A 25,874-nucleotide genomic window follows, 5' to 3' on the forward strand; every position below is an offset into this window, starting at 1 on the left:
AAAAGGAGTAACATTGAGTCTGAAAAATTAAATAAGAATGCCTGAGGTAACAACAGCAAATACATAGTTAATCCAAAAACCTAACATAAATCATACCAGGTAATGAAAAGCTGAAATCTTCACCTAGATCTTACAATCTAGCTGCCAAGAGTGCCAAATTATAATAACCCTATTTTCAAAGGCAATCAAGACTTAATGTGGCAGCACTGATTTTACTCAGACTACCATCATTAAATAATACTCAAGTGTCCCGATACAGGAGGCAAAGTCTGGAGGCTTTAGGAAGTTTCTTAATAGCTCTTTGAGCATCTCATCCTTCCCACCCTACTCCTGACAAAAGAAAATATTATGCTCTATGTCACCGAGTTATTTTAAGAAATAAAAAAGATAATGTACATAAAATGCCATGGTCAGGGCTTGGCATAGGGCAAACGCTTATTAAGCAGTAAAGTTATTACAGCTGTTGTTTCCAGTATTATATCTTCACTGTGTCGAAGGTCAAGGATTTACCAATATAGACACTAACACTAATCAATTCACTATAAAAATCTCATCTTTCCTGAAATCTATAGACAAGGACCAAATATTTTAAAATATAAAAGCCAAAATAATAGAACTAATAATGCAATATCTCATTAGCACTTTATCTCTCTAAAGTGCATCATAAAATTGGTGGTAATGAAGAAATAGTATTCCTACCAACCTACACAAAATGGTGCATGGAATAGTTCAATAAGTGAGGATACCAAGAAGATATATACTGTCCTGCCCTCAACATCCTTCATGATAATTTGAAAACAATATGGAATCAGTGTAATAAATTAAATAACTTGGAAGCTACTCTCATCCACAGGTAACACATAAAGGATGAAACCAAAATTTTCAAAAACGTCAAGTAATTTACCCTGTTATATTCAAGGAACACCTAAAAAATCCAACCCAACCCAACCTCCCCACCCTGCCACAGACACAAACTTCCAGAAAAGGAGGATTCTTCTATTTGAGGGCTCACATGTATCAACTCAGGCTTGTGAGTGGGGGGCAAAAAAAGAGGGAATAAATTAATGTAACCAGCAAGCAGCTGGTAACAACCACCTACAATGCTGATTTGTATGCTGGGCTGTTTTTCCTTCTACCAGGCTTTATTCTTCAGGATTCAACCATAGGCTTTCATTTTTCAGAGAAGGAAAAGAATTCTCAAGATTCTCAATAAAATCTGCAAAATAAAGGACTGCTGCCCTAGGTAAACATAACCTGACCCAGCACTTTATATCATCACCTACATGCTAAGTGACTCCTCAATCAGAATGTACTGCTCTCTTCTAGGGTCCAGACTCATGTTTCCAGCCACCAAATGGGGTAACTCCATGTATATGTGTAACAGAAGCATCAATCCGCCCAAAGTAAGAAAGCATGGCTCATTATCTTCCATTTCTAACTCTTAATCCTCCTGCTGGTAATGAATTCCTTCTCCCAGTGAATAAGCTTTATGGTCAACCAAGCTAGAAATTTCAGGGTTATTTTAGTGACTTCCTCGGAACCAAAGCCAATCTTAACCTAGCTTTCCCACTTTCCCAACTTGTTTCCAATCTCTCCAATTTAATCCTGCCCATTACCAATGCCACCATCTAACTTAGATCGTCACTGCTAATTTTGGGCTGTACAAGTATTTCACATGGTCTCTCTGCTTCTAGGCTCTCCTCCCACCTCCAACTATTCTTCCTTACAGTGGAAGTTAATGTTTCTAATGTTTCTCCTGCTTCAAAACCCTTCATGTGTTTTTAAACACTTGGGCCAATCAAATGAGGTCTAAACTATTCTACATCATACTGAAAACCCTTCGCAATTTGGACCAAAATACCTTCCAAGCTTCTTCTGCCCTAAAAAGTCACGTTCTCTCATACCTCCATACTTTCACTTACACAATTTTTTATACCTGAAATGAACCTTCTACCATTAACCCTACAAACTTTCTATAACAAATACAGCCTTGGATATCAGATTGCTAAATTTGTGAGAAAGGAGTGGGGCAAACAGAAACAGAAAAGGCCAAATACAAATTACTAACTTCTTAATTATAATTTAAAAGGTTGCTGTCCAAATGTGGAAATAAATATATAATGACCTATATCTCTGTGTGAGAAAAGATATTTCTTCCATTGGCCACACAAATTGTTTTACTATACAAATGGGTACAATATAATTGATCTTTAATAAACTACATTTTACTGTCAAAGTCACAAATGTTACCTTCAAGCAGAATCCACGTACCTACAATTAATCAGATAATCTTATTTATAAAGCAGCACAATTTTGATGAGCTGCTTTTTCAAACTGTGAGTTATAAAAATCCTACAGAATTATGATTTTATATTTAACAAACATAAAAAACATATTAAAATGTTTTCATGGGAAACTATTCTATCCACTCATAAAGGTGGATTATGTGGGAAACAATTCTATCCACTCATAAAGGTGGATTCATAAAGCAAACATAGTTGTGCAACCTACAACAGAGTGTCAGTAGTGTAAATTACTCAGAATTTATGCTATGTAAAAAATACTATGTAATTTGTCTTCTAAATGCCACACTGCCTCACATAAATATAACTACTATATAAAGGTAATCAAAGAATATATGGAAATTATTTCTAACATAGGATGCTTACAAATCAAGTCTCTAATAACAGTCTAAAATAATAAACAGCATATACTTTCCAATCGAGAGATGGAGAACAATCAAGAAGACTCAGTCATAACATTTTACACTTAGTAACAGAGATGCCCCTCAACTTACAATGGGTTAGGCCCCAGTAGACCCATCCTAAGTTGAAAATATTTTAAGTCAAAAATGCATTTAATACACCTAACCTACCAAACAGCCTAGCCTAGCCTACATTAAATGTGCTCAGAACACTAACATTAGCCTACGGTTGAGCAAAATCATCTAATACAGAGCATATTTTTAATAAAGTATTGAATATCTCATGAAATTTACTGAATAACTGTACTGAATGTGAAAACAGAATGATTACACTAGTACTCAAAGTACAGTTTCTACCAAACGCATACTGCTTTCTCACCATCATGAAGTGGAAAAATCATAAGTCAAATAATCATTGTGAATCAGGGGTCTGTAATCACATCTAAATACCATATGTATCGTGTATTTGTATGTAATTATGTAATCTGTGTGCCAAATTCCTACTAAAAACCTACCATCTACAAAGCACAGCTCACAGCAAGTCAATTTCTATCTTTAATGAGCAGTAGCATGATAAAGTTCACATCTTCCTAAATACTAACAGATAAAATATGAACTGTAAAAATGAGTTAATGTTTTTTACACTCAAAATAAACAAGTTTTAAAGGATACTGATCTGTCTGTGGTCTTCGAAAGTTCTCTGGAAGATTGGCTTCATAGAGTAGTCTTGCTTTAGTATTTCCCATATCTTGCATGCACTATAATAAAAAAAATTTTTTTCATTACTCACATAAACATTAAAAAGTGATTCCTGCACATACATACACATACATACATATACACATATACACAAATGCCAAATAATTTATTATTTCCAATATATATTCTCCTTAGAAATATAATTTAAATCACAACTACAAAATTAATCACTCAAGTTAAAATAGAAGCATATTTTTAATCCTTCACATTTATCAATATATGCTGATCCATAGTCCATAATCTAAATGTCTTTTTTTGTGAAAACAGTACCACCTTTACACTTACTACTTCCTAAAAGTGAATTCCCTGGTAGTTTGTAGGCAGTACTGCCATTTTTTCTAGTGCACCACTTGAACAATGCTCCCATTTCCAGGGCTGACAAGTTTTCTTTGTTTTGAGCTTTGAAATACCCTGGGATTCTACTGATTTACAATCAAGATCACAATGAAGGCCCGATAAAAGAGAAACAGTGCTGACCTAGAACTCTGCAGAAATGTATTAATTTCTTTTGAGTTATTAATAATAATCCCTTTGAGGAGTTTCCCTACAAAACTCTACTAATAAATTGTGCCTAATGCCCAAACTTTACATATAAGTTCAGTTCACAGAACCTCCTCCCTAAAAATCTGTGAATTCCAATGGTAAGAACAATTGCTCAGCAAGAATAATACAATTTGATAATCATTTCAACCAGTTTAATTAGGTTTCAGTGTCATCTATGAGGAATGACTATCCAAACAGTACTTCCTTGATATTCTATTATATTAGAAACTAAATGTAAGATTTAAGAACATTACAACATTATATGACATCATTTACATAGAACTTGAGTTCCTTAAAATGTTTTAACTGGTAGAGAGATCAGTTTTCATAATATTTCTTTTTCTTCCTGTTTCCCAGACACGCACCCCTGGGTCCTTGAGATGACAATCCAGATTTAACAGGTTACCTGACATCTGCCTTGAGTTGTAGCCCTCAAGTGTACACAGAAGTATCTTTCTTCGAACAAAAAAATATAGTGACTCTTCTCCCAACTGAGTTTAAAAGTGCACTAAATTCCAATATACAATCACCTCTAGGTATCTATTCTTCCTCACCTCAATATAAGTATTCTCTCAGAGTAAACTACATTTCTAAGTCTTCCCTCTAGAGATAATGAGAAAGTGAAGTAATGGGGGGGGGGAGGCGAGAAAAATGGATTAAGGTGGGGAGCTTTATCATTAAGCTCTAAGATGACATAGAAGGCAAAATAAATCTGAGCTTCAAAACTGTGTAAAATAAAAAAATTATAAAAGGTAAACAGTATAAAGTCAGAGGGCTCTATGACATCACAGTGGCTACTAGCATGAAGTTAGCATAAGAAGAGTTAATATGTAATTCTGTGTGGGGGAAAAGAGCTGAGAAAATTTCAGTATAGCTCACCCTTCCTGAAAATCAAAAAAATGTTTTCCATCTCAAGCATTCCAATGATGCTGCATCTTTGTGCCGTGATGGGAATTTGCAAACAGAAGATGATCAAGTTATGTAATCATAAAGACATTAAACATTTGGAAAGAACTAGACCAAGTAAAAATGCCTCTTAGCCTGCAATGAAGCCAAAAGTAATTCAGATACAGTTCACTGAAACTGCAAAATTAAGAAAATTTGAAAAGTTTCTATCAAGCAAGCAAAATATATAGAAATTTTAACAGAAAAGTTAAGATTAAAAATGCTATACTATATCTCATCAATCCTCATTTACATTTTTTCGTATTTTAACATCTTTGAAATAGGAATGCATCTCACAATTGATGGTGTCTAATAATTGGTATTTTTTTTCTTATTGGTCCATAAAGTGGATGTGCTTCTTAAAATCAGCAGTATCTTATATTCAATGACTATGACTGTACTTAATGTAGCTCATTAATATCTTGGGGGGAAAATAAAAAAATTATTAGGAACAAGGCAGATATGTACATTACACCAAACTATTAAGCATTGTTCTAGTGATGTTATCACAAATAGATAGTAACATTAAAATCTGAAAGGTAGAGGTGATGTGGAATAATGAGTCATTTCTATAGGAGACCACTGCCAAAAAGGGACTGCGTACAGGTGCATGGATGTGTTTGTTAGTTGGGATTTGGGGAAACAAGAATTCAATGACATCACAGATGTAGAGAGATCATTTTGTGACTATAAAAAATATATTGGTAAGCTTACTTTCTAGGTTTCTAAAAAGTAGACTAGAAAAGGGTGGGAGGTAGGGGAGCAGTAAAAGAACCAGTGAAAATGAAAGATTGGGCAATTTGGAAATGAGAGGGCAGGGGAAAAAAACAACAGGAGCTGATGTTTTGGGGAGGCGATAAAGAATATGGGGCAAACTGGCTGTCCTCAAGGACTCAAGACCCTGAAGAGTAAACTCTGCCCAGTAACTAGCAGGAAAAAAATAATAAAAATAGCATAATAGCTACAGTGACAAGCATTAGCCTCAACACTTTACCTACATTTGCAATTTTAAATTTCAAAACCACCATGAGACAGGCATTATTATCCTAATTTTATAGGAAAAGAAACGGAATCTGTAAAGATGTTAAGTAACAGGCCTAAGATTCTATCAGTCTCCATAATTCAACTCACGATAGAACCAACATCACCCATCAATGATTTTGATATTTCAGGCTTCATCCAGTGGAACTGGGACTATGTCCTGCAGGGCTTACTAACAGCAGGCTCTTAGTTTTAGAGGCCTGGTTTTCATTTTACAGAGAGGAAACTGAGGCACAAAGAGGTTGTATGATTTTTCTATTGGGTAATATAATGCATTAGTGACATGGCTGAGACTAAGATTCAGTTCCTTCACTCCCAATCCACATCACCATGCAGCAGCTAGTCAAAATAAGCATCTAGGAAATTTTATGACAAGACAGAAGATGCTATAAGTGTTACCTCTATTATTAAAACATCATTCCTGTTGTTAAAACATTATTCCTTTTCTTTTAGGTTCTCTCACCAAAAATGCTTCTGCTTATTCTTTGGCAATTAATTATTCAGTTTTCCAAAGCTACGTCAAGCAGACTGGTTGCAAAAAAACGGGAGGTGTGGTGGGGATAAATGACATTTACTTTTGTCTAAAAGAAAAACTAAGCTCTATTTTTTATTTTTTTTTATTTATTTTATTTTATTTTATTTTTTTTTTTGAGACGGAGTCTCGCTCTGTCGCCCAGGCTGGAGTGCAGTGGCGCAATCTCGGCTCACTGCAAGCTCTGCCTCCCGGGTTCACGCCATTCTCCTGCCTCAGCCTCTCCGAGTAGTTGGGACTACAGGCGCCCGCCACCGTGCCGGGCTAATTTTTTGTATTTTTAGTAGAGACGGGGTTTCACCGTGGTCTCGATCTCCTGACCTCGTGATCCGCCTGCCTCGGCCTCCCAAAGTGCTGGGATTACAAGCGTGAGCCACCGCGCCCAGCCATCTATTTTTTAAATTATTGGTAATAAACTAGCTATCTGAACCTCTACCATCTAGTTCCCATGAATCAAGCCAGACCCTAAGTACTATTTTAATACTTAGTACTTAGCATCATTTTGAAACACTTAAATTTTCTAAACTTGCTTTCACTTCTCCAATAGGAGGGATAATTGTGAGGCTATCAAATAAATCACTAAAAATTCAAAGATCTTAGTAATTTTGAAAATTCTTTGGCTTTACAGAAGTCACATCATTCACTGTCAGTATTTTTTTTTCTCTTTATCTCACACTTCAAATATGAAAAAAGAAAGGGGAGGACTCTGAATTACTTAAGTTAAAGTTTCTATTAAATTTATTTTTAAAATATTTTTAAGTAGACATTTATTTACTTATTAAACTATACTTCATCTCAAAATGAGGATTTAAAAAACAAGTCAAGCATCCAGTGAGGAGAAAATATATTGATATTCTTGACAAAGTAAGAAGTGATTGTAAGAATCTATTTTATACAAACTCGACATTCATGTTTACTTTAAGAAAAATATATTAATATATTGAGGAATAAGTGAATATATACTCCTGCCGGTAGACTGGACGTATTTTTATTTTTATGTATTTTTTCTAAGACAGAGTCTCACTGTCACCCAGGCTTGAGTGCAGTGGCACAATCTTGGCTCACTGCAACCTCCATCTCCTGGGTTCAAGTGATTCTCCTGCCTCAGCCTCCCAAGTAGCTGGGATTACAGATGCGTGCCACCATGCCCAGCTAAGTTTTGTATTCTTAGTAGAGACTAGGTTTCACCATGTTGGCCAGGCTGGTCTCAAAACTCCTGACCTCAGATGATCTGCCCGCCTGGGCCTCCCAAAGTGCTGGGATTACAGGTATGAGCCACCACACCCTGCCAATTGAACATATTTTTAAACTACTGTTACTGACTTTTCCCATTAAATTCAGCCTGTTCTCATTTAACATATGTTCCCAGAAAGATGAGTCTTCTACTGCACTTTTTTAGTTGACTCATCTTCATCCAAACTTACCACCCTTATAATTACAAAGGCAGGCTTCACCTGGAAATGGTGTAATAAACCATTTAAGAATCCTAAACCCTACTATTAAAAGTATTTTGCCTTCATCGATCCATAATCGATGTGTTTTTAATTTCCCCACATAACCTAGCACATACAACATCACCAGCCCAAAGCATCACATCACTTGGAAGTCAATATTTTAAAATACTTTTTGAATTGCTGAAATTCATCTACTGCCTAACATATTGTCATCACAATCTAATGTACATGAAACATTTCTATTTGTGAAACTTCCTAAGTACAAAACATTTTACCCAATCACAGTTTTAACATTAAAACAGCAAAACTCCTATTCTAAAACAATTTTAAGTCATTTATATTTTACAGAGACTGAAGATAATTGGGGCTGTCAATTTAAAATTTTAAATGACATTGCTTATCACATTTATCTAATTTAATAAACTAAAACATACAAAAAATGACACATAGAACAAAACGTGGGAATAGATAAAAAGAAAATAGGCAGAATCAGTGAGTAAGCAAGCAAATGTAATAGGAGATTTCATTCCTTTTTAATAGTACTGTAAATGTTAAAAAAAAATCACTGTTTTATGTCAACAGGACATCTCCAGTGACAAACGGCAATTAAGCAGCACACAACAGTTTTACTGAAAACAGAACCTTGAAATAAATGTGTGAAGATAAAGAGTAGGAACAGATAAAACAAAGTGTGCCCAAGTTTACGTCACTGTCAGGATCAGGAAACAATAATTAAATATAATAAAAGGCAAAACAAATGACATACCACCTGAAATTCCAAATTAATAATTCATTCCCCTGAAAAGAAGACTTGTCAAATATTTTGTTTTAATCTTCCAAAATCTTGGAAACCGGAGGTCTCTAAGTGAAGAATCTACTTCAAGGTATGGCTTCTATTTGTCCTAGGCCAACTAAAGCCAAATACAGTCTATTCCATGCTCAGTGGCTAAGCCTCATAAATGTGGCTTCTTGGACTTTCCTTCTTTGTACATCTCCCTTTTTCTCAGTATCTTCTTCTTACCCCTGTACTTTGTCCCTCAGATGCTAAGAAGTACCTGAGCAACAGCCATTAATAGTAAAACTAAAATTCATTCTAACATATTGTTTCAGGAAGCTATCTGCATAGTTTTCACAAATTTGTATGTGTGTACTGACTTGCCCTTTGAGGTTTACTGGTTGTTTTTTTTTTTTTTTTTAATGAGGTAGGTGGCAGATATTGCAAATGATTAGGTTACAATTAAGTTGCAATTAGATCTTCTAAATTCCCAATGGCAAAACTGCAAAATGTTAAAATAGTCAAATCTTAAACATCAATGTTTAATAGAAGCTTGCTACATGCCTATGTTTAATCTGGAGGAAGAAAATTAATCTAATAACTATTTAAAATAGTTTTCTACCCAATTGATATGGTTTGGCTTTGTGTCCCCACCCAAATCTCATCTCGTAATACCCACACGTCAGGTGTTGGGAAGGGACTTGGTGGGAGGTGACTGAATCATGGGGATCTGTTCCCCCATGCTGTTCTCATAATAGTGAGGGAGTTCTCATGAGATCTGATGGTTTTAAAAATGGCAGTTTCCCCTGCACGCTTCTCTCTCTCCTGCTGCCATGTAGGATGTGCCTTGCTTTCCCCTCGCCTTCCGCCATAATTGTAAGTTTCCTGGGGCCTCCCAGCCATGAGGAACTGAGTCAATTAAACCTCCTTTCCTGATAAATTACCCAGTCTCAGGTGGCATTTTTATAGCAGTGTGAGAACACACTAATACACCAATTTTCTTCTACTCCATTTTCTGAGGAACTGATTGAGAGAAAGAAGAGTTCTACCTATGGGTCAAAAGATTTTTCTAAGGATATAAAAATGTATGCCAACTGTAAGTCTGTGTATACATATATGCATAAAATATGTGAGGAAAAATATACAAAAAAACTGATAAATATGGTTACTTCTATGGAGGGCAACTGAATGACAGAGACAGAAGTGGGAGGGAGAATATTCACTGCGCTTTTGTACCCTTTAAAGTTTGTACCATGTCCACATATTTTCTATTCCCAAGAACTAAATAAAATAATTAGAGGGGGCTATAGTAATCCTGCATTGTTTCTAAGTAAAATACTATCTAGAGGGAGCTTCAGTAGGGTATCCAAGCAGCACCTGAATCAGAAAAAGGAGACCTCCTCCTTTACTAAGGAGAACAAAGTCTTCTGATAAATCAAAAAGCTCATGAATATATATTTTTAAAAATCTCATCCAGGCAGATCTTACACTCAAAATACATTCAAAGCACAAATATGGCATTTATTTACCATGTATTTTTCCAGTATCATCATCTGATAGAAACATTGTTGCTGATGATTAAAACTTTCTTAAATTTTTAATGTATTTGTGTGGGAGGGGGGAAACTACTTGCTCTATTATTTTCTATTCATTAAAAGCTTTAAGACACAAAGACTAGGATTTTCAACTGAAAATCTTATTTCCAGCTAAATCTTAAAAACTTTTATAAGAAAAATGAATATTTTTAGTCCCTGGATAAATTCTTCATGGCAGTAACTCACCTCTACTACCACTTGAAATTTTCCAGAAATGTCTCTATCTTCCTCTCAAAATCCACCAGGATTTCTTGCATAGGAGCAAGCCTTTCAGGACTGGTTTCAAGATCTTTTGGATTCCAGCTGCTGGAAAAGAAGGGCCACCGTTTTTGGTCTCAGGAACTCTTTGGAAATATTTAATACAGAGTCCATTCCTTCAGTTTCAAAAATTGTTTTTTAGGGGAAGTTGTTCTCTGTTTTAATTATTTTTTTAAAGAATAAACCACACAATTCAAATTTTTTAATGATGATGTGGAATTAGAGGTAGCAGTTTTCATACTTTTCACAACTTCTAGATATTCAGATACTGATTTATCTGTTGCAGCATTTGCTAATTACTATAAATGGAGAGAATGTATTCTTTTTTTGTAAGCAATGCAATTAAACATTGTTATGACAAAATTGGAAAAGCTTCACATTATACTCTTCTGTCATCTCTACTTACTATAATATCCATACCACTTAATGTCCAGGAATAAACCATCACTTTCACTCTAGGTGCCTAAGGCCCAGCTCAGGAATCATCCTGGACTCTCCTCTCTTCTGCCAAAAGTCTTGGTTATTATAACTCCTCAATATATTCTTTGCAGGCAGGCATCTCCTGTTTATCAAGTCCACTGCCATTACGTTAATTCAGGATCTAGTCATCTATTGCCTAGGCTATTGCAGGAATATTTTAAGAGCTCCCTACTCTCTCCCTACTATCACTCATAAGATCAGCACCAAACCAGTCACTGGCTGTAACCTTCACCTTTACCTCCTCTGACACATGTAACTGCACCTAGCACTCTCGTCACAGAACACTACTTTCTCAAACACAACATGCTTTCTTCTACCTTTCTACCTGAAAGGCCCTCAGCATACTGTGGTATGCGTTCAGTGATTCATAAACAAATAAAGGTTACTATAAAAATAATAATGATACATTTAAAAAATATTAAAACTTACCACATGACCAGATAATACAATATTAAAAAAGCCACTTTCTTGAAGTACTGAAGATCACCCACCATTTAGTTAATAGAGCCAGAAGCAGAACCCAGTTCTACAGTCCCAGGCCAGTATTTTAACTATGATTGCTATCTTCTATCATTAAATTCACACAAAGCAGGAAACTGAATAACCTCTAAAATATTATGTGCAATAAAGTTAATAATTATGTTTCTAGATGACTGATACATACATGTATTCTTTCAACACCACCTAACAACTTCCTGTACTCTATAGGGGGACTTAAGCCCTTATCTTCAAATAACTTATTATTTATTCTCTCTCAGTTCTACCTAAACTAGGCAGTTTAGAATTAAGACTGAAATCAGCCTCTGAAATTGAGGCAATAATTAATAGCCTACCAACCAAAAAAAGTCCAGGACCAGATGGATTCACAGCCAAATTCTACCAGAGGTACAAAGAGGAACTGGTACCATTCCTTCTGAAACTATTCCAATCAACAGAAAAAGAGGGAATCCTCCCTAACTCATTTTATGAGGCCAACATCATCCTGATACTAAAGCCTGGCAGAGACACAACAAAAAAAGAGAATTTTACACCAATATCCGTGATGAACATCGATGCAAAAATCCTCAGTAAGATACTGGAAAACCGAATCCGGCAGCACATCAAAAAGCTTATCCACCAGGATCCAGTCAGCTTGAACCCTGGAATGCAAGGCTGGTTCAACATACGCAAATCAATAAACGTAATCCATCACACAAACAGAACCAACAACAAAAACCACATGATTATCTCAACAGATGCAGAAAAGGCCTTCAACAAAATTCAATAGCCCTTCATGCTAAAAACTCTCAATAAATGAGGTATTGATGGAATGTATCTCAAAATAATAAGAGCTATTTATGACAAACCCACAGCCAATATCATACTGAATGGGCAAAACCTGGAAGCATTCCCTTTGAAAACCAGAACAAGACAAGAATGCCCTCTCTCACCACTCCTATTCAACATAGTGTTGGAAGTTCTGGCCAGGGCAATCAGGCAAGAGAAAGAAATAAAGGGTATTCAATTAGGAAAACAGGAAGTCAAATTGTCCCTGTTTGCAGATGACATGATTGTATATTTAGAAAACTCCATAGTCTCAGCCCAAAATCTCCTTAAGCTGATAAGCAACTTCAGCAAAGTCTTGGGATACAAAATCATGTGCAAAAATCACAAGCATTCTTATACACCAATAACAGACAAACAGAGCCAAATCATGAATAAACTCCCATTCACAATTGCTACAAAGAGAATAAAATACCTAGGAATCCAACTTACAAGGGATGTGAAGGACCTCTTCAAGGAGAACTACAAACCACTGCTCAATGAAATAAAAGAGGACACAAACAAATGGAAGAACATTCCATGCTCATGGATAGGAAGAATCAGTATCGTGAAAATGGCCATACTGCCCAAGGTAATTTATAAATTCAATGCCATCCCCATCAAGCTACCAATGACTTTCTTCATAGAATTGGAAAAAAATACTTTGAAGTTCATATGGAACCAAAAAAGAGTCCGCATTGCCAAGACAATCCTAAGCCAAAAGAACAAAGCTGGAGGCATCACACTACTCGACTTAAAACTATACTACAAGGCTACAGTAACCAAAACAGCATGGTACTGGTACCAAAACAGAGATATAGACCAATGGAACAGGACAGAGGCCTCAGAAATAACACCATACATCTACAACCATCTGATCTTTGACAAACCTGACAAAAAGAAGAAATGGGGAAAGGATTCCCTATTTAATAAATGGTGCTGGGAAAACTGGCTAGCCATATGTAGAAAGCTGAAACTGGATCCCTTCCTTACACCTTATCTAAAAATTAATTCAAGATGGATTAAAGACTAACATGTTAGACCTAAAACCATAAAAACCCTACAAGAAAACCTAGGCAATACCATTCAGGACATAAGCATGGGTGAGGACTTCATGACTAAAACACCGAAAGCAATGGCAACAAAAGCCAAAATTGACAAATGGGATCTAATTAAACTAAAGAGCTTCTGTACAGCAAAAGAAACTACCATCAGAGTGAACAGGCAACCTGCAGAATGGAAGAAAATTTTTGCCATCTAACCATCTGACAAAGGGCTAATATCCAGAATCTACAAAGAACTCAAAGAAATTTACAAGGAAAAAAACAAACTACCCCATCAAAAAGTGGGTGAAGGATATGAACAGACACTTTTCAAAAGAAGACATCTATGCAGCCAACAGACACACGAAAAAATGCTCATCATCACTAGTCATCAGACAAATGCAAATCAAAACCACAATGAGATACCATCTCGCACCAGTTAGAATGGCCATCATTAAAAAGTCAGCAAACAACAGATGCTGGAGAGGATATGGAGAAATAGGAAAACTTTTACACTGTTGGTGGGACTGAAAATTAATTCAACCATTGTGGAAGACAGTGTGGCAATTCCCCAAGGATCTAGAACTAGAAATGCCATTTGACCCAGCCATCCCATCACTGGGTATATACCCAAAGGATTATAAATCATGCTACTATAAAGACACATGCACATGTATGTTTACTGCAGCACTATTCCCAATAACAAAGACTTGGAACTGGACTGGATTAAGAAAACGTGGCACATATAAACCATGGAATACTATGCAGCCATAAAAATGGATGAGTTCATGTCCTTTGTAGGGCATGGATGAAGCTGGACACCACCATTCTCAGCAAACTATCACAAGGATACAAAACTAAACACCTCATAGGTTCTCACTCATAGGTGGGAATTGAACAATGAGATCACTTGGACACAGGGTGGGGAACATCACACACCAGGGCCTGTCAAGGGGTGGGGGGCTGGGGGAGTTAGCATTAGGAGAAATACCTAATGTAAATGACGAGTTGATGGGTTGCGGCAAACCAACATGGCACATGTGTACCTGTGTAACAAACCTGCACATTGTGCACATGTACCCTAGGACTTGAAGTATAACAAAAAAAAAAGAATTAGGAGTTAAATGAAAATCTTCCACTAAGTAACATCTTAACAATTTTGCTTACTCCTTTGACATAGTGATAATCACCTACATGAAATATGCCATTTTCAAAAAAATTATTAGTATTACCGACCTTATTTAAAGTTTAACCTTAAAAATTTTTAACAAATCAAGAGGAACAAGAAAATATAGGGCATAATCTTGCACATTCAAATTAAAAATTTATGTACTTTTTTCCAAATGGATTGCTTAAAATGCAAATCTCTTATTAAAATTCGCAGATTAAATTTTGTTACAGAGGAGGTGGAGCCAAGATGGCCGAATAGGAACAGCTCCGGTCTCCAGCTCCCAGCCCCAGCGACACAGAAGACGGATGATTTCTGCATTTCTGCTTGAGGTACCGGTTTCATCTCACTAGGGAGTGCCTAACAGTGGGTGCAGGACAGTCGGTGAAGCGCACTGTGCACGAGCCGAAGCAGGGCGAGGCATTGCCTCACTCGGGAAGCGCAAGAGATCAGGGAGTTCCCTTTCCTAGTCAAAGAAAGGGGAAACAGACGGCACCTGGAATATCGGGTCAGTCCCATCCTAATTCTGCGCTTTTCCAACGGGCCTGGAAAACGGCACACTAGGAGATTGTGTCCCACACCTGGCTCGGAGGGTCCTATGCCCACGGAGTCTCGCTGATTGCTAGCACAGCAGTCTGAGATCAAGCTGCAAGGCGGCAGCGAGGCTGGGGGAGGGGCGCCCGCCATTGCCCAGGCTTGCTTAGGTAAACAAAGCAGCCAGGAAGCTCGAACTGGGTGGAGCCCACCACAGTTCAAGGAGGCCTGCCTGCCTCTGTAGGCTCCACCTCTGGGGGCAGGGCACAGACAAACAAAAACTCAGCAAGAAACTCCACAGACTTAAATGTCCCTGTCTGACTGACAGCTTTGAAGAGAGTAGTGGTTCTCCCAGCACGCAGCTGGAGATCTGAGAACGGACAGACTGCCTCCTAAAGTGGGTCCCTCACCCCTGAGCAGCCTAACTGGGAGGCACCGCCCCAGTAGGGACAGACTGACACCTCATTCAGCCGGGTACTCCTCTGAGACAAAACTTTCAGAGGAACTATCAGACAGCTGAATTTGTGGTCTCACGAAAATCCGCTGTTCTGCAGCCACCGCTGCTGACACCCAGCCAAACAGGGTCTGGAGTGGACCTCTAGTAAACTCCAACAGACCTGCAGCTGAGGGTCCTGTCTGGTAGAAGGAAAACTAACAAACAGACAGGACATCCACACCAAAAACCCATCTGTACATCACCATCATCAAAGACAAAAAGTAGATAAAAGCACAAAGATGGGGAAAAAACAGAACACAAAAACTGCAAACTCTAAAAAACAGAGCACCTCTCCTCCTCCAAAGGAACGCAGTTCCTCACCAGCAACGGAACAAAGCTGGATGGAGGATGACTTTGACGAGTTGAGAGAAGAAGGCTTCAGACAATCAAACTACTCTGAGCTACGGGAGGAAATTCAAAACAATAGCAAAGAAGTTAAAAACTTTGAAAAAAAATTAGAAGAATGGATAACTAGAATAACCAATGGAGAGAAGGGCTTCAAGGAGCTGATGGAGCTGAAAGCCAAGTTTCGAGAACTACTCGAAGATTGCAGAAGCCTCAGTAGCAGATGCGATCAACTGGAAGAAAGGGTATTACTGATGGAAGATGAAATGAATGAAATGAAGAGAGAAGGGAAGTTTAGAGAAAAAAGAATAAAAAGAAATGAACAAAGCCTCCAAGAAATTTGGGACTATGTGAAAAGACCAAACCTACGTCTGATTGGTGTACCTGAAAATGATGGGGAGAATGGAACGAAGTTGGAAAACACTCTGCAAGATATTATCCAGGAGAACTTCCCCAATCTAGCAAAGCAGGCCAGCATTCAGATTCAGGAAATACAGAGAACGCCACAAAGATACTCCTCGAGAAGAGCAACTCCAAGACACATAATTGTCAGATTCACCAAAGTTGAAATGAAGGAAAAAATGTTAAGGGCAGCCAGAGAGAAAGGTCGGGTTACCCACAAAGGGAAGCCCATCAGACTAACAGCTGATCTCTCAGCAGAAACTCTACAAGCCAGAAGAGAGTGGGGGCCGATATTCAACATTCTTAAAGAAAAGAATTTTCAACCTAGAATTTCCTATCCCGCCAAACTAAGCTTCATAAGTGAAGAAGAAATAAAATACTTTACAGACAAGCAAATGCTGAGTGATTCTGTCATCACCAGGCCTGCCCTAAAAGAGCTCCTGAAGGAAGCACTAAACATGGAAAGGAAAACCGGTACCAGCCACTGCAAAAACACGCCAAATTGTAAAGACCATCGAGGCTAGGAAGAAACTATAGCAACTAACGAGCAAAATAACCAACTAACATCATAATGACAGGATCAGATTCACACATAACAATATTAACGTTTAATGTAAATGGGCTAAATGCTCCAATCAAAAGACACAGACTGGCAAACTGGATAAGGAGTCAGGACCCATCAGTGTGCTGTATTCAGGAAACCCATCTCACGTGCAGAGACACACATAGACTCAAAATAAAGGGATGGAGGAAGATCTATCAAGCAACTGGAAAACAAAAAAAGGCAGGGGTTGCAATCCTAGTCTCTGATAAAATAGACTTTAAACCAACAAAGATCAAAAGAGACAAAGAAGGCCATTACATAATGGTAAAGGGATCAATTCAACAAGAAGAGCTAACTATCCTAAATATATATGCACCCAACACAGGAGCACCCAGATTCATAAAGCAAGTCCTCAGTGACCTACAAAGGGACTTAAACTCCCACACAATAATAATGGGAGATTTTAACACCCCACTGTCAACATCAGACAGATCAACGAGACAGAAAGTTAACAAGGATATCCAGGAATTGAACTCAGCTCTACATAAAGTGGACCTAATAGACATCTACAGAACTCTCCACCCAGTCAACAGAATATACATTTTTTTCAGCACCACACCACACCTATTCCAAAATTGACCACATAGTTGGAAGTAAAGCTCTCCTCAGCAAATGTAAAAGAACAGAAATTATAACAAACTGTCTTTCAAACCACAGTGCAATCAAACTAGAACTCAGGATTAAGAAACTCACTCAAAACCGCTCAACTACATGGAAACTGAACAACCTGCTCCTGAATGACTATTGGGTACATAATGAAATGAAGGCAGAAATAAAGATGTTCTTTGAAACCAACGAGAACAAAGACACAACATACCAGAATCTCTGGGACACGTTCAAAGCAGTGTGTAGAGGGAAATTTATAGCACTAAATGCCCACAAGAGAAAGCAGGAAAGATCCAAAATTGACACCCTAACATCACAATTAAAAGAACTAGAAAAGCAAGAGCAAACACATTCAAAAGCTAGCAGAAGGCTAGAAATAACTAAAATCAGAGCAGAACTGAAGGAAATAGAGACACAAAAAACCCTTCAAAAAATTAATGAATCCAGGAGCTGGTTTTTTGAAAAGATCAACAAAATTGATGGACCACTAGCAAGACTAATAAAGAAGAAAAGAGAGAAGAATCAAATAGATGCAATAAAAAACGAAAAAGGGGATATCACCACCGATCCCACAGAAATACAATCTACCATCAGAGAATACTACAAACACCTCTATGCAAATAAACTAGAAAATCTAGAAGAAATGGATAAATTCCTCGACAAATACACCCTCCCAAGACTAAACCAGGAAGAAGTTGAATCTCTGAATAGACCAATAACAGGTTCTGAAATTGTGGCAACAATCAATAGCTTACCAACCAAAAAGAGTCCAGGACCTGATGGATTCACAGCTGAATTCTACAACAGGTACAAGGAGGAACTGGTACCATTCCTTCTGAAACTATTCCAATCGATAGAAAAAGAGGGAATCCTCCCTAACACATTTTATGAAGCCAGCATCATCCTGATACCAAAGCCTGGCAGAGACATAACCAAAAAAGAGAATTTCAGACCCATATCCTTGATGAACATTGATGCAAAAATCCTCAATAAAATACTGGCAAACCGAATCCAGCAGCACATCAAAAAGCTTATCCACCATAATCAAGTGGGCTTCATCCCTGGGATGCAAGGCTGGTTCAACATACGCAAATCAATAAATGTAATCCAGCATATAAACAGAACCAAAGACAAAAACCACATGATTATCTCAATAGATGCAGAAAAGGCCTTTGACAAAATTCAACAACCCTTCATGCTAAAAACTCTCAATAAATTAGGTATTGATGGGACTATCTCAAAATAATAAGAGCTATTACGACAAACCCACAGCCAATATCATACTGAATGGGCAAAAACTGGAAGCATTCCCTCTGAAAACTGGCACAAGACAGGGATGCCCTCTCTCACCGCTCCTATTCAACATAGTGCTGGAAGTTCTGGCCAGAGCAATCAAGCAGGAGAAGGAAATAAAGGGTATTCAATTAGGAAAAGAGGAAGTCAAATTGTCCCTGTTTGCAGATGACATGATTGTATATATAGAAAACCCCATTGTCTCAGCCCAAAACCTCCTTAAGCTGATTAGCAACTTCAGCAAAGTCTCAGGATACAAAATTAATGTACAAAAATCACAAGCATTCTTGTACACCAATAACAGACAAACAGAGAGCCAAATCATGAGTGAACTCCCATTCACAATTGCTTCAAAGAGAATAAAATACGTAGGAATCCAACTTACAAGGGGTGTGAAGGACCTCTTCAAGGAGAACTACAAACCACTGCTCAATGAAATAAAAGAGGATACAAACAAATGGAAGAACATTCCATGCTCATGGGTTGGAAGAATCAATATTGTGAAAATGGCCATACTGCCCAAGGTAATTTATAGATTCAATGCCATCCCCATCAAGCTACCAATGACTTTCTTCACAGAATTGGAAAAAAATACTTTAAAGTTCATATGGAACCAAAAAAGAGCCCGCATCGCCAAGTCAATCCTAAGCCAAAAGAACAAAGCTGGAGGCATCACACTACCTGACTTTAAACTATACTACGAGGCTATAGTAACCAAAACAGCATGGTACTGGTACCACAACAGAGACATAGATCAATGGAACAGAACAGAGCCCTCAGAAATGATGCCGCATATCTACAACTATCTGATCTTTGACAAACCTGACAAAAACAAGAAATGGGGAAAGGATTCCCTATTTAATAAATGGTGCTGGGAAAACTGGCTAGCCATATGTAGAAAGCTGAAACTGGATCCCTTCCTTACACCTTATACAAAAATTAATTCAAGATGGATTAAAGACTTATATGTTAGACCTAAAACCATTAAAATCCTACAAGAAAACCTAGGCAATACCATTCAGGACATAGGCGTGGGCAAGGACTTCATGTCTAAAACACCAAAAGCAATGGCAACAAAGGCAAAATTGACAAATGGGATCTCATTAAACTAAAGAGCTTCTGCACAGCAAAAGAAACTACCATCAGAGTGAACAGGCAACCTACAGAATGGGAGAAAATTTTTGCAACCTACTCATCTGACAAAGGGCTAATATCCAGAATCTACAATGAACTCAAACAAATTTACAAGAAAAAAACAAACAACCCCATCAAAAAGTGGGCAAGGACATGAACAGACACTTCTCAAAAGAAGACATTTATGCAGCCAAAAAACACATGAAGAAATGCTCATCATCACTGGCCATCAGAGAAATGCAAATCAAAACCACAGTGAGATACCATCTCACACCAGTTAGAATGGCCATCATTAAAAAATCAGGAAACAACAGGTGCTGGAGAGGATGTGGAGAAATAGGAACACTTTTACACTGTTGGTGGGACTGTAAACTAGTTCAACCATTGTGGAAGTCAGTGTGGCGATTCCTCAGGGATCTAGAACTAGAAATACCATTTGACCCAGCCATCCCATTACTGGGTATATACCCAAAGGACTATAAATCATGCTGCTATAAAGACACATGCACACGTATGTTTATTGCGGCACTATTCACAATAGCAAAGACTTGGAACCAACCCAAATGTCCAACAACGATAGACTGGATTAAGAAAATGTGGCACATATACACCATGGAATACTAGGCAGCCATAAAAAATGATGAGTTCGTGTCCTTTGTAGGGACATGGATGAAACTGGAAAACATCATTCTCAGTAAACTATCGCAAGGACAAAAAACCAAACACTGCATGTTCTCACTTATAGGTGGGAATTGAACAATGAGAACTCATGGACACAGGAAGGGGAACATCACACTCCGGGGACTGTTGTGGGGTGGGGGGAGGGGGGAGGGACAGCATTAGGAGATACACCTAATGCTAAATGATGAGTTAATGGGTGCAGCAAATCAACATGGCACATGGATACATATGTAACAAACCTGCACATTGTGCACATGTACCCTAAAACCCTAAAGTATAATTAAAAAAAAAAAAAAAATTTTGTTACAGACACCATCACATTTCTTTCTTTACCTCAATCTTCACATGTAGGCAATACAAAAACCCAGCGCTATAGGCTGCTCCATTCTCTGCTCTTCTTTGAAGATACATTTAATGATTCTAGCAAGGGTTCAGCATCAACTGAATCTCAGTTAAGCATGTACCTGACGCCCTAATTTGAGAAATGTTGTTAGCTTGATCGAATTATAATGAGAAATCCTCCCACAAAATAAGAAAAAAGGCTTTTTGGCCTACGGTTTTCTTGAATAAATGTGTACCAAGAATTGTTTACTGAAACCTTATTATGTACCTGGTTCTAGAAGACACTGAAAATTTATCCAAGGGCCAAACCCCTAAGAGATTAAATAATGTTCTAACACAGAGTTCTCCAGATTACCTTTAAGTAAAATTTTATTCTATTAAATATTGCTTATCATGAAAATTCTGTAACAGCAGAGATAATTTTCTAAGTTCCCAGAATCTCCCCAGAAAAAAGAAAACAGAAAGGCCTAGGTAGAAAAACTAAAAACCAATGGATGATAGTTACAACAAAATTAACTGACTGATTATCCCCCTAAACCTCAAAATGCCATCAGGTAGGAACAAACCACTACAATGACCACTAGAACTGCCTGATGCCTGCAACTAATGGGGAGTCCAATGGATCTGAGAAAAAAATACCAAAACATTCAAGAGATATATAAACTGGAAATCACAGTGAACCAATCTTGAGAAAAGCACAGGAAGTTGAAAAGGATTTTTCCCCAGTCTGATATGGTTTGGCTGTGTCACCAACCAAATCTCATCTTGAATTGTAGCTCCCATAATTCTCAGGTGTTATGGGAGAGACCCAGTGGGAGATAACTGAATCATGGGGGCGGTTTTCTCCTTACTGTTCTCATGGTCATAAATATGTCTCACAAGATCTGATAGTTTTATAAGAGAAAATCTCTTTCACTTCGCTCTCATTCTCTATTGTCTGCTGCCATGTGAGACGTGCCTTTCACCTTCTGCCATGATTGTGAGGCCTCCCCAGGCATGTGAAACTGTGAGTCCATTAAACCTCTTTTTCTTTATAAATTACTCCAGTCTTGGGTATGTCTTTATCAGCAGCGTGAAAACAGACTAATACAGTAAACTGGTACCGGGAGTGGGGCCCTGCTGTAAAGATATCCGAAAATGTGGAAGTAACTTTGGAACTGGGGAAGAGGCAGAGGCTGGAACAGTTTGGAGGGCTCAGAAGAAGAGCGGAAAATGTGGGAACATTTGGAGCTTCCTAGAGACTTGCTGACTAGCTTTAACTAAAATGCTGATAATGATATGGACGATGAAATTCAGGCCGATGTGGTCTCAGATGGAGATGAGGAACTTGTTGGGAACCAGAGTAAAGGTGACTCTTGCTATGTTTTAGGAAAGAGACTGGCTACATTTTGCCCCTGCCCTAGAGATTTGTAAATCTTTGAATTTGAGGGAGATGACTTTAGGGTATCTGGCAGAAGGAATGTCTAAGCAGCAAAGCATTCAAGAAGTGACTTGGGTGCTGTTAAAACCATTCAATTTTAAAGGGGAAACAGAGCCTAAAAGTTTGGAAAATTTGCAATCTGATGATGCGATAGGAAAGAAAAACTCATTTTCTGAGGAGAAATTCAACCCAGTTGCAGAAATTTGCATAAGTAATGAGGAGTCAAATGTTAATGACCAAGACAAAGGGGAAAATGTCCTCAGGGCATGTCAGAGACCTTCCTGGCAGCCCCTTCCATCACAGGCCTAGGGGCCTAGAAGGAAGAAATGGTTTTGTGGGCCAGGCCCAGGGCCCCCTGCTGTGTGCAGCCTAGGGACTTGGTGCCCTGCATCCCAGCTGCTCCAGCTGTGGCTAAAAGGAGCCAATGTATAGCTCAGACCATGGCTCCAGAGGGTGTAAGCTCCAAGGGTTGGCAGCTTCCCTGTGGTGTTGAGCCTGCAGGTGCACAGAAGTCAAGAATTGACTTTTGGGAACCTCCACCTAGATTTCAGAGGATGTATGGAAATACCTGGATGTCCAAGCAGAAGTTTGTTGCAGGGGTGGGGCCCTCATGGAGAACCTCGGCTAGGGCAGCATGGAAAGGAAATGTGTCATGCAAGCCCCCACACAGAGTCCCCACTGGGGCACTGCCTAGTTATCTAAGAGAAGAGGGTCACCATCCTCCAGACCTCAGAATGGTAGATCCACCAACAGCTTGCACCATGCACCTGGAAAAGCCACAGACACTCAATACCAGCCTGTGAAATCAGCCAGGAGGGAGGCTATGCCCTGCAAAGACACAGAGGCAAAGCCATAGGGGTGGAGCTGCCCAAGGCCATAGGAACCCACCTCTTGCATCAGTGTGGCCTGCATGTGAGACACAGAGTCAAAGGAGATAATTTTTGAGCTTTAAGATTTGACTGACCTGCTGGATTTCCGACTTGCATGGGGCCTGTAGCTCCTTCATTTTGGCCAATTACTCCATTTAGAACAGCTGTATTTACCCAATGCCTGTAGTCCCATTGTATCTAGGAAGTAACTACCTTGCTTTTGATTTTACAGGCTCATAGGTGTAAGGGACTTGCCTTGTCTTGGATGAGACTTTGGACTATGGACTTTTGAGTTAATGCTGAAATGAGTTAAGACTTTGGGGGACTGTTGGGAAGACATGATTGGTTTTGCAAGGTTAAGGGCATGAGATTTGGGAGGGGCCAAGGGTGGAATGGTATGGTTTGGCTGTGTCCCCATGCAAATTTCATCTTGAATTGTAGCTCCCATAATTCCCACATGTTGTGGGAGAGACCCAGTGGGAAATAATTGAATCATGGGGGCGGTTTTCCCCTTACTGTTCTCTTGGTAGTGAGTAAGTCTCATGAGATTCATGGTTTTATAAGGGGAAACCCCTTTCACTTAGCTCCCATTCTCTCGTCTGCTGCGATGTAAGATGTGCCTTTCGCCTTCTGCCATGATTTGAGGCCTCCCCAGCCACATGGAACTGTGAGTCCATTAAACCTCTTTTTCTTTATAAATTACCCAGTCTCAGGTATGTCTTTATTAGCAGTGTGAAAACACACTAATACACAGTCCAATAACAATTAAGTGTGAATGGGCCACAATAAGCTTGGAATGGGGAGAGACAGTCTAGCCCCTACAAACTCTCATATCTGACCATGAAGTTTCTCTTCCAGGATAGGACCCCAAACTGAGAAAAACAAAAAACCTGGGAATTGACTCAAAATTGAGCATGACAGGTATAATGGAGATAATACAAAAGGAGATGGTTCAGATAAAAGTGCAAAAAGGGAACAGAACAAGAACATCTCAACAAATGGCCTTGGTTTTCTTTTTCGTTTTTTTTTTTTTTTTTTTTGAGACGGAGTCTCCCAAGTAGCTGGGACTACAGGCACATGCCCTATGCCCGGCTAATTTTTCTATTTTTAGTAGAGACGGGGTTTCCCCATATTGGCCAGGCTGGTTCGAACTCCTGACCTGAGGTGGTCCACCCACCTTGGCCTCCCAAACTGCTGGGATTACAGGCGTGAGCCACCGCATCCAGCCATGGCCTTGTTTTTAAACATTACATGAAAACAACGGAAGAGGGAGGTATGTGAAGTTAAAAAAGCTATCTTGAATAGGACTTCCTCCTAAAAGTAAAGGAAAATGAATATTGCATAAAAATGATCAGCAGAAAGAATCAAGGTAAATCTCATATAAAGTTAATATTAAAAAGAGTAAGAATAATAGCTCTACAATGAAACCACACCTAGAAAACTTTTCCCAAAAAACAGATTAAAACTGTAACCTACTACTTCAGAACTAGCTAAAAGACATGTATGTGATGAAAAAGCATATAAAATTAAAGACATGGACAAGCAGAACAATCAAACTCAAAATTTTAAAATAAGAAATATTCAGAATTAAAATGACAGAATAAAAAAAAATTGGAAATAAAAGAAAAAACATTTCAGAAATAAACATTAAACAAAATGAAACAAGACAACAAATAATAGTCTAAGAAAAATGGAAAGGCAAAAGAAGGAAAAAAATGTAATTAAAAAAAGTAATAAAAAAGATCCAAAAGCAAATGATAAATATTGCCGTTAGGCAATAAAGATCCAACATACAGGTAAGAGGAGTCACTGAAGAAGAAAACTAAAACAAGAGAATATTAAAAATAAACTGTAGTTCAAAAATAAACTGTAATTCAAAAAACTTCACTGAAACAAAAAAAGATATAAAACTACATACTGAAGAAGCATACCATATGAAGCTATTTTTGGTCTAAAAGAAACTCACTTTATATTTAAATATATAGTTAAACACATAAGCACAGAAGATTTATCAAACACCGAGTAAAGGAAATCTGCAGTGGCTACTAGTGTATGCATAAAAATCGATACATCCATACAACTGCTGTGCAACAAAACATAATGTGAGCCAGTTATATCACTTTAAATCTCTATTAGCCTCATTTAAAAAAATTAAAACAGGTAAAATTGATTTTAATTATATATTTTATTTATGTTTCTCTTCTGCAGAACTCACATGGAAAATACTATGCTTATCTCACCTTCATCCACAGACTTAAAAAACAGTGTCATGAAAACTTTCTTGCAATAAACTGATAATCTAATTACTCACCAATATCTAAGACAGCACCCAGGAGGAAGGCTCAAACCAATACATTCTTGGAATCCACTCTAAGTAAAACAAACTTGCACATCTTATGTAAAATTTAAATTTTGACTGCCTATCAATATTCTAGGTTCTCTCCAGTTCCAGATTTTTATTTTTTAAAGATAGCAGAGGTACCACACAAATATTGTACTTTAATCAACTGTAAGTCATTTTATTTGAAAAATTAATGTCCTTCTAAATA

General features: G+C 38.0%; 1 protein-coding gene across 4 annotated transcripts in view; it reads right to left on the reverse strand.

Moving 5' to 3' along the window:
* The window catches only part of SMAP1 (small ArfGAP 1), a 198,770-nt gene that overhangs the window by 99,428 nt on the left and 73,468 nt on the right, over positions 1-25,874 (reverse strand). For all 4 annotated transcript variants that reach the window (XM_030809387.1, XM_030809388.1, XM_030809389.1 and 1 more), the window contains one exon: positions 3,377-3,462. In XM_030809387.1, the coding sequence (XP_030665247.1) occupies positions 3,377-3,462 (86 nt within the window). The remainder of the gene's footprint in view (positions 1-3,376; positions 3,463-25,874) is intronic.

Source organism: Nomascus leucogenys, chromosome 3, assembly GCF_006542625.1.
Source record: "Nomascus leucogenys isolate Asia chromosome 3, Asia_NLE_v1, whole genome shotgun sequence".
Lineage (NCBI taxonomy): Eukaryota > Metazoa > Chordata > Mammalia > Primates > Hylobatidae > Nomascus > Nomascus leucogenys.